The sequence below is a fragment of the Gigantopelta aegis genome, chromosome 3 (assembly GCF_016097555.1).
Source record: "Gigantopelta aegis isolate Gae_Host chromosome 3, Gae_host_genome, whole genome shotgun sequence".
Lineage (NCBI taxonomy): Eukaryota > Metazoa > Mollusca > Gastropoda > Neomphalida > Peltospiridae > Gigantopelta > Gigantopelta aegis.
The window spans coordinates 2,116,337-2,130,711 of NC_054701.1; the positions used below are offsets into that span (position 1 = coordinate 2,116,337).

Below are 14,375 nucleotides of genomic sequence, written 5' to 3' on the forward strand. Positions count from 1 at the left end.
ATATCTCACATACCCATACTAAACAACACAGATATCTCACAAACCCATATTAAACAACACAGATATCTCACATACTAAACAAAACAGATATCTCACATACCCATACTAAACAAAACAGATATCTCACATACCCATACTAAACAAAACAGATATCTCACATACCCATACTAAACAAAACAGATATCTCACATACCCATACTAAACAAAACAGATATCTCACATACCCATACTAAACAAATCAGGTATCTCACATACCCATACTAAACAACACAGATATCTCACATACCCATACTAAACAACACAGATGTCTCACAAATCCATACTGAACAACACAGATATCTCACATACCCATACTAAACAACACAGGTATCTCACATACCCATACTCAACAAAACAGATATATCACATACCCATACTAAACAAAACAGATATCTCACATACCCATACTAAACAAAACAGATATCTCACATACCCATACTAAACAAAACAGATATCTCACATACCCATACTAAACAACACAGATATCTCACATACCCATACTAAACAAAACAGATATCTCACATACCCATACTAAACAAAACAGATATCTCACATACCCATACTAAACAAAACAGATATCTCACATACCCATACTAAACAACACACATATCTCACATACCCATACTAAACAAAACAGATATCTCACATACCCATACTAAACAACACACATATCTCACATACGCATACTAAACAAAACAGATATCTCACATACCCATACTAAACAACACAGGTATCTCACATACCCATACTAAACAAAACAGATATCTCACATACCCATACTAAACAACACAGATATCTCACATACCCATACTAAACAACACAGGTATCTCACATACCCATACTAAACAACACAGATATATCACATACCGATACTAAACAACACAGATATCTCACATACCCATACTAAACAAGACAGATATCTCACATACCCATACTAAACAACACAGATATATCACATACTCATACTAAACAACACAGATATCTCACATACCCATACTAAACAACACAGATATCTCACATACCCATATTAAACAACACAGATATCTCACATACCCATACTAAACAAAACAGATATCTCACATACTCATACTAAACAAAACAGATATCTAACATACCCATACTAAACAAAACATATATCTAACATACCCATACTAAACAACACAGGTATCTCACATACCCATATTAAACAAGACACGTATCTCACATACCCATACTTAACAAGACACATATCTCACATACCCATACTAAACAAAACAGATATCTCACATACCCATACTAAACAAAACACATATCTCACATATCCATACTAAACAACACACATATCTCACATACCCATACTAAAGAACACAGATATCTCACATACCCATACTCAACAAAACAGATATCTCATATACCCATACTAAACAAAACAGATATCTCACATACCCATACTAAACAAATCAGGTATCTCACATACCCATACCAAACAACACATATCTCACATACCCATACTAAACAAAACAGATATCTCACATACCCATACTAAACAAAACAGATATCTCACATACCCATTCTAAACAAAACAGATATCTCACATACCCATACTAAACAACACAGATATCTCACATACCCATGGTACAGTTTGTTCACATCCGACTTCGACAGCAGCCTAATTATATGATATACTAAACACTATGTCAATGCTATATCTAGCTCAAAATAACCGACATTGGGAGGGAGCGGAGAAAATGAAAAAAACACCTTAATATTATATAGTCTTCTCCAAGTATACTAATGAACACTTTCAACCGAAACCAGGCACTTTTGCATGGTGTTAGTGTTTTTTGGTTTTTATTTGGGTGTGGGCATTTATCCTGCATTTGGATGATTAATAGGAACCATTTAATTCCCATGAGATGAAATCCCGCAAGATGTTAATGCAATTTAAATGATGTCAATTGTTTAGCACCATAAGAAATGCGATATTTTGCTTGTGTATTGTTTGTTACAGTAAGTATAATTGCTTAAGAAAATTGTGAAAACCATGCAATGTGAATAAATACTTGATTGTGAGCTAAGCAAAATGTAACCAATACAAGATTTAACTTATTGTTCGTGACTTATTTCAGTAAGACACATTCCGATATTGTGACAGCGATGAGGATAGATGGGGGATATAGACATTTCTGCATGTTCTCTCGATTTGCACCCCGCCTCCCCCCAACTGGGGTTTCTTAACAAGTCATCTTGAATCCTTTTGGAGTACTGTATCAAGTACACCGGGTCATTGGCAACCATAACCTTGGTGTACAGTCAGCCGGCTCCGAAGAGAAGAAGAGGAAATGTGTACCAGGGGCAGCACAGGTGAGAGGGGAGGCCAAAACCAACAGCTCAACTGCTGGCTGCCCAGCCTGACCTGACAAGCTTCTCCCGTTCCTGCTCCTCTCCGTCAGAGACCCTCACTCCCGAGGGACTCCATTGAGACGAACAAGGCTGGTGTTGTGAAACGGAAGGCCACCACTGCCCCGAGTGACTAGCCAGCTAAGGCATGGCCTTCCACGTCTGGCCGAGGCAAGGACTTCGCCTCCTGGAGCTTACAGGCCAACAAAATTAAGAACCAGTACTCAAAGTACTTGGCAGGCGATACCACCAACGTGGACTCACTGCCGGGCGGCATCCAAGAGGGAATCTTCAAGTGTTTCCTCGACGGCAGTGAGGTGGTGATCCACGACATGGACCTACGTGATGCGACTATCTGCCTTGTGGTGATGTCACGCCAGGATGGTCTTTACAGACAAGGGATCCTCTTCAAGGATATGGACAACACCACCATCCACAGAGTGTTGAAGATCACTGCCCACCCATTCCGTCGAACTAGCTAAACCACTAAACCACGGCAGAGAGTTCGTCTTATCACCTTAGGCGCCAACCTTCCAACCGACTTTACCTCCAGGTAAGGGCTTAGTTGCACTTTACTTGTTTAGGCCACAAATTTTACGTGTATTTTTGACAGCCCATCAAAATTGCTCAAATCACCTTAAAACATTTTCGGCCGAACATTAAAATTTTACTTTTGTAGTTTTTATTCCAGACATGATTAGAATGTGTTAGCTATCTTTTTTGGCTTTAGGTCTTTGTCCTAACTTCTAAATTTTTTATTCCAAATTCCGCCCACCTCAAACTCCCCACTCCCCGACTGTTCCGGACTTAAGTCATTGACGTTGTCAGAGGCTAAACCTGTGGTGGGCATGCTTGAAACCTTTGTGGTATATGAGCATGTAAAACCAGTTCAATCATTCAGTACGACACACTACCTACCATCATGCCACAGCTTGTGACATTTCAGATTGTGTTCTGTTGTGTACTTTTTTTGGCAGATGTCACATTGCCAGTCACGGGTTCCTAAAATTAAAACCATAAAATTAGTAGTCTGTTAGTACAGATTGGCTAAGTTGAACAGATGCATTGTGAAGATAGAAAGTCAAATTTTTTGTTTTAACTGAAAAGCTAATTTAGTTACTTTTAGCAACAAAAGGACATAAGTCTTCCTATGATAAAAATAATTATACAATACATATACACAATTTCACATCCACTGTTTTCGTTTTCTATTTATTGCATGATTATATTTTACATAATATATACCACAGATCGTGTAGCAGTCGAGTGGCATGTTTTTGCGCAAAATGTATGAGTGCAATAAATAGGAGGTGAAAACAATGTGTGCGCAGTGCTGTATTTACTCTGTGGAGATCTCGAACTTTGTTAAATGTATTATCAACACTCAATCATGGACTTACTCTGTGGAGATCTCGAACTTTGTTAAATGTATTATCAACACTCAATCATGGATTTACTCTGTGGAGATCTCGAACTTTGTTAAATGTATTATCAACACTCCTTGCATGGATTTACTCTGTGGAGATCTCGAACTTTGTTAAATGTATTATCAACACTCAATCATGGATTTACTCTGTGGAGATCTCGAACTTTGTTAAATGTATTATCAACACTCCTTGCATGGATTTACTCTGTGGAGATCTCGAACTTTGTTAAATGTATTATCAACACTCAATCATGGATTTACTCTGTGGAGATCTCGAACTTTGTTAAATGTATTATCAACACTCAATCATGGATTTACTCTGTGGAGATCTCGAACTTTGTTAAATGTATTATTCGATACATCAGCAATTTCGATATAACAACAAAGTGACCCAGGGACGAACATGGTCGTTGTAACGAGGTCTGACTGTACATAATCAGGAGTTTGATGGAAAACCACATCTATATTAATGAATATGTTACATTATGATTCAATTGTAATTATGTGAAATTGCAATGGGATAAATGAACAGTTTGTTTTGGACCAACCACCATCCAGTAATAGTATGCGGCACACCGCCATCCCAAGTTTTTCCTATGTATAAGGTTTGATGGTCCTGTATGCATCCGTATGCAAGATATGGTCTGGACAAGGATTTACTGTTATGTGCAGTAGACCATGAAAAATAGGTCACAGTGACCTAGTAATAGTACGCGACACACCATCATCCCAAGTTGTTCCTACATATGAGGTTTGATGGTCCCGTATGTATGTGTATGCAAGATATGGTCCGGACAAGCATTTACTGTTGTGTGCAATAGATGTGAAAAGTAGGTCACAGTGACCTAGTAATAGTACGCGACACACCAACATCCCAAGTTGGTCCTACATGTGAGGTTTGATGGTCCTGTATGTATGTGTATGCAAGATATGGTCCGGACAAGAACAAATTAACAGACGGATGTACAGACGCACGGACAATGCCATACCATAATACGACCCATAAATGGGTGTATAAAAATGTGTCATACCTTGCATAATTATCTGATGTAAGTAAATATTTGTAAAATATATGACGTAAGTAACAAAAAGGCACAAACTCTAGTAAAAATAAACAGGGAATTCCCCATTTGAAAGTTCCAGACCAGACTGCACATATGAACAAGATAAATTACAACACAGTTAGAAAATGACTTTATTACTACAGTAAAACTGAATAGGTATGTAATACAAACTGTACTAACCAGTATGCATGTTTTGGTGGCTGGTAAACACACGGGCTCGAAACGTTTCAAAATCACATTTCTCACATTTGAACCTGCAAAATTATTTGTTCATATAAAAACTCAACCATAGTACTATACCCACAGTATTAATATAAAGATTTGGTTAAACACAGGGGCAGGGGAGGATGGGGGTAAATGAATATGCACATATTTAAGTTAACAGTATTAAATTAAACAATCAATGTTGACTGCAAACCAAAAGTGGCGAATATTTTTGTACTCAACTTTTCATTGTTTCACTTTCAAGAAATTTTTGTTTTCAGATTTGTGGAAGCAGCCTCCTAATTTGAAAATCAGAACAATGCATAGCTGTCCTGCTACTTCCAAACAGAGAGGCCCTGAACCAGCATTAATCAGTGGGACAAAACATGGACTGAAATTGTTACTACAAGTACAGCAACAAAACTGTTTTAATCCAAAAATAGAATTTAGATGCCACAAATTGTGATACGTATTCTACATGCAGTAAACATTTCATTTTCAACACTTTGATTATTGGCAGTTGTTTATCAACTGAAAATTGATTAGTAAGCATTATTTAACATTTTAGCTTTGTGTAGTGATCACTCAAACGGGGCAGGACATAGCCCAGTGGTACAGCGCTCGCTCGATGCGCGGTCGGTGTGGGATCAATCCCCGTCGGTGTGTCCATTGGGGTTATTTCTCGTTCCAGCCAGTGCACCACGACTGGTATATCAAATGCCGTGGAATGTACTACCCTGTCTGTGGGATGGTGCATATAAAAAATCCCTTGCTGCTAATTGAAAAGAGTAGCCCATGAAGTGACAACAGCAGGTTTCCTCTCTCATTATCTGTGTGGTCCTTCACCATATGTTTGACGCCATATAACCGTAAATAAAATGTGTTGAGTGCATTGTTAAATAAAACATTTCTTTCTTTTTCCTTTTTTTATCCCTCAAACTTACATACTGAACACAACACTGAGAAACATGTTAGACATAAACATGCAGGTGAACATTACTGTCTCTACACCAGTAGTTAACAAGACTAGACTCACACTTTGAAGTTGGTGGGGAGTGGAACACTGTGCTTGGTGTACATGTGCTGGGTGGGTACGTCTCTAAGTAAACTCACACTATGAAGTTGGTGGAGAGTGGAACACTGTGTTTGGTGTACATGTGCTGGGTGGGTACGTCTCTAAGTAAACTCACACTTTGAAGTTGGTGGGGAGTGGAACACTGTGTTTGGTGTACATGTGCTGGGTGAGTATGTCTCCAAGTAAACTCACACTTTGAAGTTGGTGGGGAGTGGGACACTGTGTTTGGTGTACATGTGCTGGGTGAGTATGTCTCCAAGTAAACTCACACTTTGAAGTTGGTGGGGAGTGGAACACTGTGTTTGGTGTACATGTGCTGGGTGAGTATGTCTCCAAGTAAACTCACACTTTGAAGTTGGTGGGGAGTGGAACACTGTGTTTGGTGTACATGTGCTGGGTGGGTATGTCTCCAAGTAAACTCACACTTTGAAGTTGGTGGGGAGTGGAACACTGTGTTTGGTGTACATGTGCTGGGTGGGTATGTCTCCAAGTAAACTCACACTTTGAAGTTGGTGGGGAGTGGAACACTGTGTTTGGTGTACATGTGCTGGGTGAGTATGTCTCTAAGTAAACTCACACTTTGAAGTTGGTGGGGAGCGGGATGCTGTGCTTGGTGTACATGTGCTGGGTGAGTGTGTTCAGCCCGGTGGTTGTCCGGTATGCACACAGGTGACACATGTTCTCGTTCTTTATTCCCAGGTGCTTCTCCTCAACGTGCTTCTGAAAAACAGTCATGAATGAATGAATGAATGTTTAATGACACCCCAGCACAACAATATGCACCAGCTATAGGGTGTGAAACAAAGTTAAGTATATGAATAGGCTTAAATTAAAAATAAAACTTAAATAATTACGTCAAAAACACAATGTGTGTAAAAGCAAAATTTCAAAACGAATATTAAGGTAAGTCTATTTTAAAACTTTTTAAAAATCTAAATGTTTTAAAAACTTAATTATGAATGTAAGTGAAACAAATGTTGATGTTTATGATGAGACAGTTTTGAGACTAGATAAGACGGAGTGATGTTTATGATGAGACAGTTTTGAGACTAGATAAGACGGAGTGATGTTTATGATGAGACAGTTTTGAGACTAGATAAGACGGAGTGATGTTTATGATGAGACAGTTTTGAGACTAGATAAGACAGAGTGATGTTTATGATGAGACTTTTTAAAAATCTAAATGTTTTAAAAACTTAATTATGAATGTAAATGAAACAAATGTTGATGTTTATGATGAGACAGTTTTGAGACTAGATAAGACGGAGTGATGTTTATCATGAGACAAGTTTTGAGACTAGATAAGACGGAGTGATGTTTATCATGAGACAGTTTTGAGACTAGATAAGATGGAGTGATGTTTATCATGAGACAGTTTTGAGACTAGATAAGACGGAGTGATGTTTATCATGAGACAAGTTTTGAGACTAGATAAGACGGAGTGATGTTTATCATGAGACAAGTTTTGAGACTAGATAAGATGGAGTGATGTTTATGATAAGACAGTTTTGGGACTAGATAAGACGGAGTGATGTTTATCATGAGACAAGTTTTGAGACTGGATAAGATGGAGTGATGTTTATGATGAGACAGTTTTGGGACTGGATAAGATGAAGCAGACTTTTAGATACTTGCATGCTAGTACTTTCACCGACGGTTAAGCACATCCACCCCAGTCAATATCTCAGACACGCGCTGGTTGCAATGATCAGGACAGATGTGAAGGACAATTAACAAGTACCATACATATGCAAATTTAAAGCCTGACCTGGTGGACATAGTTTGTACCACTGAACAAAACAGTTAGTGTGGAAAGTGACTATATACCTACATGTTTTGAGTTTATATATACAAGCCTGATTATAAACACGTTTGCAGAGTTGTTCTTCTAAACTTATCTTGACACTTTTCAAACCAATAACCACTTGAATGGACCAGCTATACCCAGCAAATAATATTATTTGAAATGCTGTAGTGGAATTAGTACGTACATCAATATGTTTATGTGGGCACATTTGTATTCAATTCTTTCAACATTTCTCAACAAATAAGATATGTAAAAGTTCTACCTTTAAGCCACTGGGTGACACAAACTTTTTGCCGCACTCTTTGCACTGCAGTTTGTCGTTGAGGTGGAGGTTGAGGTGTAACTTGAGCTCGGGCAGGGTCTTGAAGGCACGTGCGCAGAACTCACAGACATACGGACGCTCGTCCGAGTGGCGGTATGCCATGTGCTTGTCGAGTCGTGCTGGCTCCAGGGTCTCAAAGTTACAGCTCTGTAAGACAGTCAGACATACCAAAGTATTTCAGAGCAGTAGTCCCTACCCCATCCTCCCAAAACAGATATCATTAGTAACAAAGTTACAGCTCTGTTAGACATTCAGAAATGTCCTAACATTACCAAAGTATTTCAGAGCAATAACCACCACCCCATCCTCCCACAACAGATACTATTAATAACAAAGTAACAGTTGGAAAACCATTAATAACAGTGACTCTTGGGTAAACCATTAATAACAAAGTAACTCTTGGGTAAATCATTAATAACAAAGTGACTCTTGGGTAAATCATTAATAACAAAGTGACTCTTGGGTAAATCATTAATAACAAAGTAACTCTTGGGTAAACCATTAATAATAAAGTGACTCTTGGGTAAACCATTAATAATAAAGTGACTCTTGGGTAAACCATTAATAACAAAGTAACTCTTGGGTAAACCATTAATAACAAAGTGACTCTTGGGTAAACCATTAATAACAAAGTAACTCTTGGGTAAATCATTAATAACAAAGTGACTCTTGGGTAAATCATTAATAACAAAGTGACTCTTGGGTAAACCATTAATAACAAAGTGACTCTTGGGTAAATCATTAATAACAAAGTAACTCTTGGGTAAACCATTCATAATAAAGTGACTCTTGGGTAAACCATTAATAACAAAGTGACTCTTGGGTAAACCATTAATAACAAAGTGACTCTTGGGTAAATCATTAATAACAAAGTGACTCTTGGGTAAACCATTAATAACAAAGTGACTCTTGGGTAAACCATTAATAACAAAGTAACTCTTGGGTAAACCATTAATAACAAAGTGACTCTTGGGTAAACCATTAATAACAAAGTAACTCTTGGGTAAACCATTAATAACAAAGTGACAGTTGGAAAACCATTAATAACAAAGTGACTCTTGGGTAAATCATTAATAACAAAGTAACTGTTGGGTAAACCATTAATAACAAAGTGACTCTTGGGTAAACCATTAATAACAAAGTGACTCTTGGGTAAACCATTAATAACAAAGTGACTCTTGGGTAAACCATTAATAACAAAGTGACTGTTGGGTAAACCATTAATAACAAAGTGACTCTTGGGTAAACCATTAATAACAAAGTAACTTCTTGGGTAAACCATTAATAACAAAGTGACTCTTGGGTAAACCATTAATAACAAAGTGACTCTTGGGTAAACCATTAATAACAAAGTGACTCTTGGGTAAACCATTAATAACAAAGTAACTCTTGGGTAAACCATTAATAACAAAGTGACTCTTGGGTAAACCATTAATAACAAAGTAACTCTTGGGTAAACCATTAATAACAAAGTGACAGTTGGAAAACCATTAATAACAAAGTGACTCTTGGGTAAATCATTAATAACAAAGTAACTGTTGGGTAAACCATTAATAACAAAGTAACTGTTGGGTAAACCATTAATAACAAAGTGACTGTTGGGTAAACCATTAATAACAAAGTGACTCTTGGGTAAACCATTAATAACAAAGTGACTCTTGGGTAAACCATTAATAACAAAGTGACTGTTGGGTAAACCATTAATAACAAAGTGACTCTTGGGTAAACCATTAATAACAAAGTGACTCTTGGGTAAACCATTAATAACAAAGTGACTGTTGGGTAAACCATTAATAACAAAGTGACTGTTGGGTAAACCATTAATAGTGACTCTTGGTTAAATCATTAATAACAAAGTGACTCTTGGGTAAACCATTAATAACAAAGTGACTCTTGGGTAAACCATTAATAACAAAGTGACTCTTGGGTAAACCATTAATAACAAAGTGACTCTTGGGTAAACCATTAATAACAAAGTGACTCTTGGGTAAACCATTAATAACAAAGTGACTCTTGGGTAAACCATTAATAACAAAGTAACAGTTGGAAAACAATTAATAACAAAGTAACTCTTGGTTAAATCATTAATAACAAAGTGACTCTTGGTTAAATCATTAATAACAAAGTGACTCTTGGGTAAACCATTAATAACAAAGTGACTCTTGGGTAAACCATTAATAACAAAGTAACAGTTGGAAAACAATTAATAACAAAGTAACTCTTGGTTAAATCATTAATAACAAAGTGACTCTTGGTTAAATCATTAATAACAAAGTGACTCTTGGGTAAACCATTAATAACAAAGTGACTATTGGGTAAACCATTAATAACAAAGTAACAGTTGGAAAATCATTAATAACAAAGTGACTCTTGGGTAAACCATTAATAACAAAGTAACAGTTGGAAAACCATTAATAACAAAGTGACTCTTGGGTAAACCATTAATAACAAAGTGACTCTTGGGTAAATCATTAATAACAAAGTGACTCTTGGGTAAACCATTAATAACAAAGTGACTCTTGGGTTTACCATTAATAATAAAGTGACTCTTGGGTAAACCATTAATAACAAAGTGACTCTCGGGTAAACCATTAATAACAAAGTGACTCTTGGGTAAATCATTAATAACAAAGTGACTCTTGGGTAAACCATTAATAATAAAGTGACTCTTGGGTAAACCATTAATAATAAAGTGACTCTTGGGTAAACCATTAATAACAAAGTGACTCTTGGTTAAATCATTAATAACAAAGTAACTCTTGGGTAAATCATTAATAACAAAGTGACTCTTGGGTAAACCATTAATAACAAAGTGACTCTTGGGTAAATCATTAATAACAAAGTGACTCTTGGGTAAACCATTAATAACAAAGTAACTGTTAGTTAAATCATTAATAACAAAGTGACTCTTGGGTAAACCATTAATAACAAAGTGACTCTTGGGTAAACCATTAATAACAAAGTAACTCTTGGGTAAACCATTAATAACAAAGTGACTCTTGGTTAAATCATTAATAACAAAGTGACTCTTGGGTAAACCATTAATAACAAAGTGACTCTTGGGTAAACCATTAATAACAAAGTGACTCTTGGGTAAACCATTAATAACAAAGTGACTCTTGGGTAAACCATTAATAACAAAGTGACTCTTGGGTAAACCATTAATAACAAAGTGACTCTTGGGTAAACCATTAATAACAAAGTGACTCTTGGGTAAACCATTAATAACAAAGTAACAGTTGGAAAACAATTAATAACAAAGTAACTCTTGGTTAAATCATTAATAACAAAGTGACTCTTGGTTAAATCATTAATAACAAAGTGACTCTTGGGTAAACCATTAATAACAAAGTGACTCTTGGGTAAACCATTAATAACAAAGTAACAGTTGGAAAACAATTAATAACAAAGTAACTCTTGGTTAAATCATTAATAACAAAGTGACTCTTGGGTAAACCATTAATAACAAAGTGACTCTTGGGTAAACCATTAATAACAAAGTGACTCTTGGGTAAACCATTAATAACAAAGTGACTCTTGGGTAAACCATTAATAACAAAGTGACTCTTGGGTAAACCATTAATAACAAAGTGACTCTTGGGTAAACCATTAATAACAAAGTGACTCTTGGGTAAACCATTAATAACAAAGTAACAGTTGGAAAACAATTAATAACAAAGTAACTCTTGGTTAAATCATTAATAACAAAGTGACTCTTGGTTAAATCATTAATAACAAAGTGACTCTTGGGTAAACCATTAATAACAAAGTGACTCTTGGGTAAACCATTAATAACAAAGTAACAGTTGGAAAACAATTAATAACAAAGTAACTCTTGGTTAAATCATTAATAACAAAGTGACTCTTGGGTAAATCATTAATAACAAAGTGACTCTTGGGTAAACCATTAATAACAAAGTGACTCTTGGGTAAACCATTAATAACAAAGTAACAGTTGGAAAATCATTAATAACAAAGTGACTCTTGGGTAAACCATTAATAACAAAGTAACAGTTGGAAAACCATTAATAACAAAGTGACTCTTGGGTAAACCATTAATAACAAAGTGACTCTTGGGTAAATCATTAATAACAAAGTGACTCTTGGGTAAACCATTAATAACAAAGTGACTCTTGGGTAAATCATTAATAACAAAGTGACTCTTGGGTAAACCATTAATAACAAAGTGACTCTTGGGTAAACCATTAATAACAAAGTGACTCTTGGGTAAATCATTAATAACAAAGTGACTCTTGGGTAAACCATTAATAACAAAGTGACTCTTGGGTAAACCATTAATAATAAAGTGACTCTTGGGTAAACCATTAATAACAAAGTGACTCTTGGTTAAATCATTAATAACAAAGTAACTCTTGGGTAAATCATTAATAACAAAGTGACTCTTGGGTAAACCATTAATAACAAAGTGACTCTTGGGTAAATCATTAATAACAAAGTGACTCTTGGGTAAACCATTAATAACAAAGTAACTGTTGGTTAAATCATTAATAACAAAGTGACTCTTGGGTAAACCATTAATAACAAAGTGACTCTTGGGTAAACCATTAATAACAAAGTAACTCTTGGGTAAACCATTAATAACAAAGTGACTCTTGGTTAAATCATTAATAACAAAGTGACTCTTGGGTAAACCATTAATAACAAAGTGACTCTTGGGTAAACCATTAATAACAAAGTGACTCTTGGGTAAACCATTAATAACAAAGTGACTCTTGGGTAAACCATTAATAACAAAGTGACTCTTGGGTAAACCATTAATAACAAAGTGACTCTTGGGTAAACCATTAATAACAAAGTGACTCTTGGGTAAACCATTAATAACAAAGTAACAGTTGGAAAACAATTAATAACAAAGTAACTCTTGGTTAAATCATTAATAACAAAGTGACTCTTGGTTAAATCATTAATAACAAAGTGACTCTTGGGTAAACCATTAATAACAAAGTGACTCTTGGGTAAACCATTAATAACAAAGTAACAGTTGGAAAACAATTAATAACAAAGTAACTCTTGGTTAAATCATTAATAACAAAGTGACTCTTGGTTAAATCATTAATAACAAAGTGACTCTTGGGTAAACCATTAATAACAAAGTGACTCTTGGGTAAACCATTAATAACAAAGTAACAGTTGGAAAATCATTAATAACAAAGTGACTCTTGGGTAAACCATTAATAACAAAGTAACAGTTGGAAAACCATTAATAACAAAGTGACTCTTGGGTAAACCATTAATAACAAAGTGACTCTTGGGTAAATCATTAATAACAAAGTGACTCTTGGGTAAACCATTAATAACAAAGTGACTCTTGGGTAAACCATTAATAACAAAGTGACTCTTGGGTAAACCATTAATAACAAAGTGACTCTTGGGTAAACCATTAATAACAAAGTGACTCTTGGGTAAATCATTAATAACAAAGTGACTCTTGGGTAAACCATTAATAACAAAGTGACTCTTGGGTAAACCATTAATAACAAAGTGACTCTTGGGTAAACCATTAATAACAAAGTGACTCTTGGGTAAACCATTAATAACAAAGTGACTCTTGGGTAAACCATTAATAACAAAGTGACTCTTGGGTAAACCATTAATAACAAAGTGACTCTTGGGTAAATCATTAATAACAAAGTGACTCTTGGGTAAACCATTAATAACAAAGTGACTCTTGGGTAAACCATTAATAACAAAGTAACTCTTGGTTAAATCATTAATAACAAAGTGACTCTTGGGTAAACCATTAATAACAAAGTGACTCTTGGGTAAACCATTAATAACAAAGTGACTCTTGGGTAAATCATTAATAACAAAGTGACTCTTGGGTAAACCATTAATAACAAAGTGACTCTTGGGTAAATCATTAATAACAAAGTGACTCTTGGGTAAACCATTAATAACAAAGTAACTGTTAGTTAAATCATTAATAACAAAGTGACTCTTGGGTAAACCATTAATAACAAAGTGACTCTTGGGTAAACCATTAATAACAAAGTAACTCTTGGGTAAACCATTAATAACAAAGTGACTCTTGGTTAAAT

General features: G+C 35.5%; 1 protein-coding gene across 1 annotated transcript in view; it reads right to left on the reverse strand.

Moving 5' to 3' along the window:
* The window catches only part of LOC121367372 (telomere zinc finger-associated protein-like), a 33,151-nt gene that overhangs the window by 5,435 nt on the left and 13,341 nt on the right, over positions 1–14,375 (reverse strand). Inside the window, exons 3-6 of the mRNA XM_041491507.1 lie at positions 8,257–8,463; positions 6,765–6,907; positions 5,089–5,162; positions 3,337–3,420 (exon numbers count right to left, since the gene is read on the reverse strand). Coding sequence (XP_041347441.1) covers positions 3,337–3,420; positions 5,089–5,162; positions 6,765–6,907; positions 8,257–8,463 — 508 coding nt within the window. The remainder of the gene's footprint in view (positions 1–3,336; positions 3,421–5,088; positions 5,163–6,764; positions 6,908–8,256; positions 8,464–14,375) is intronic.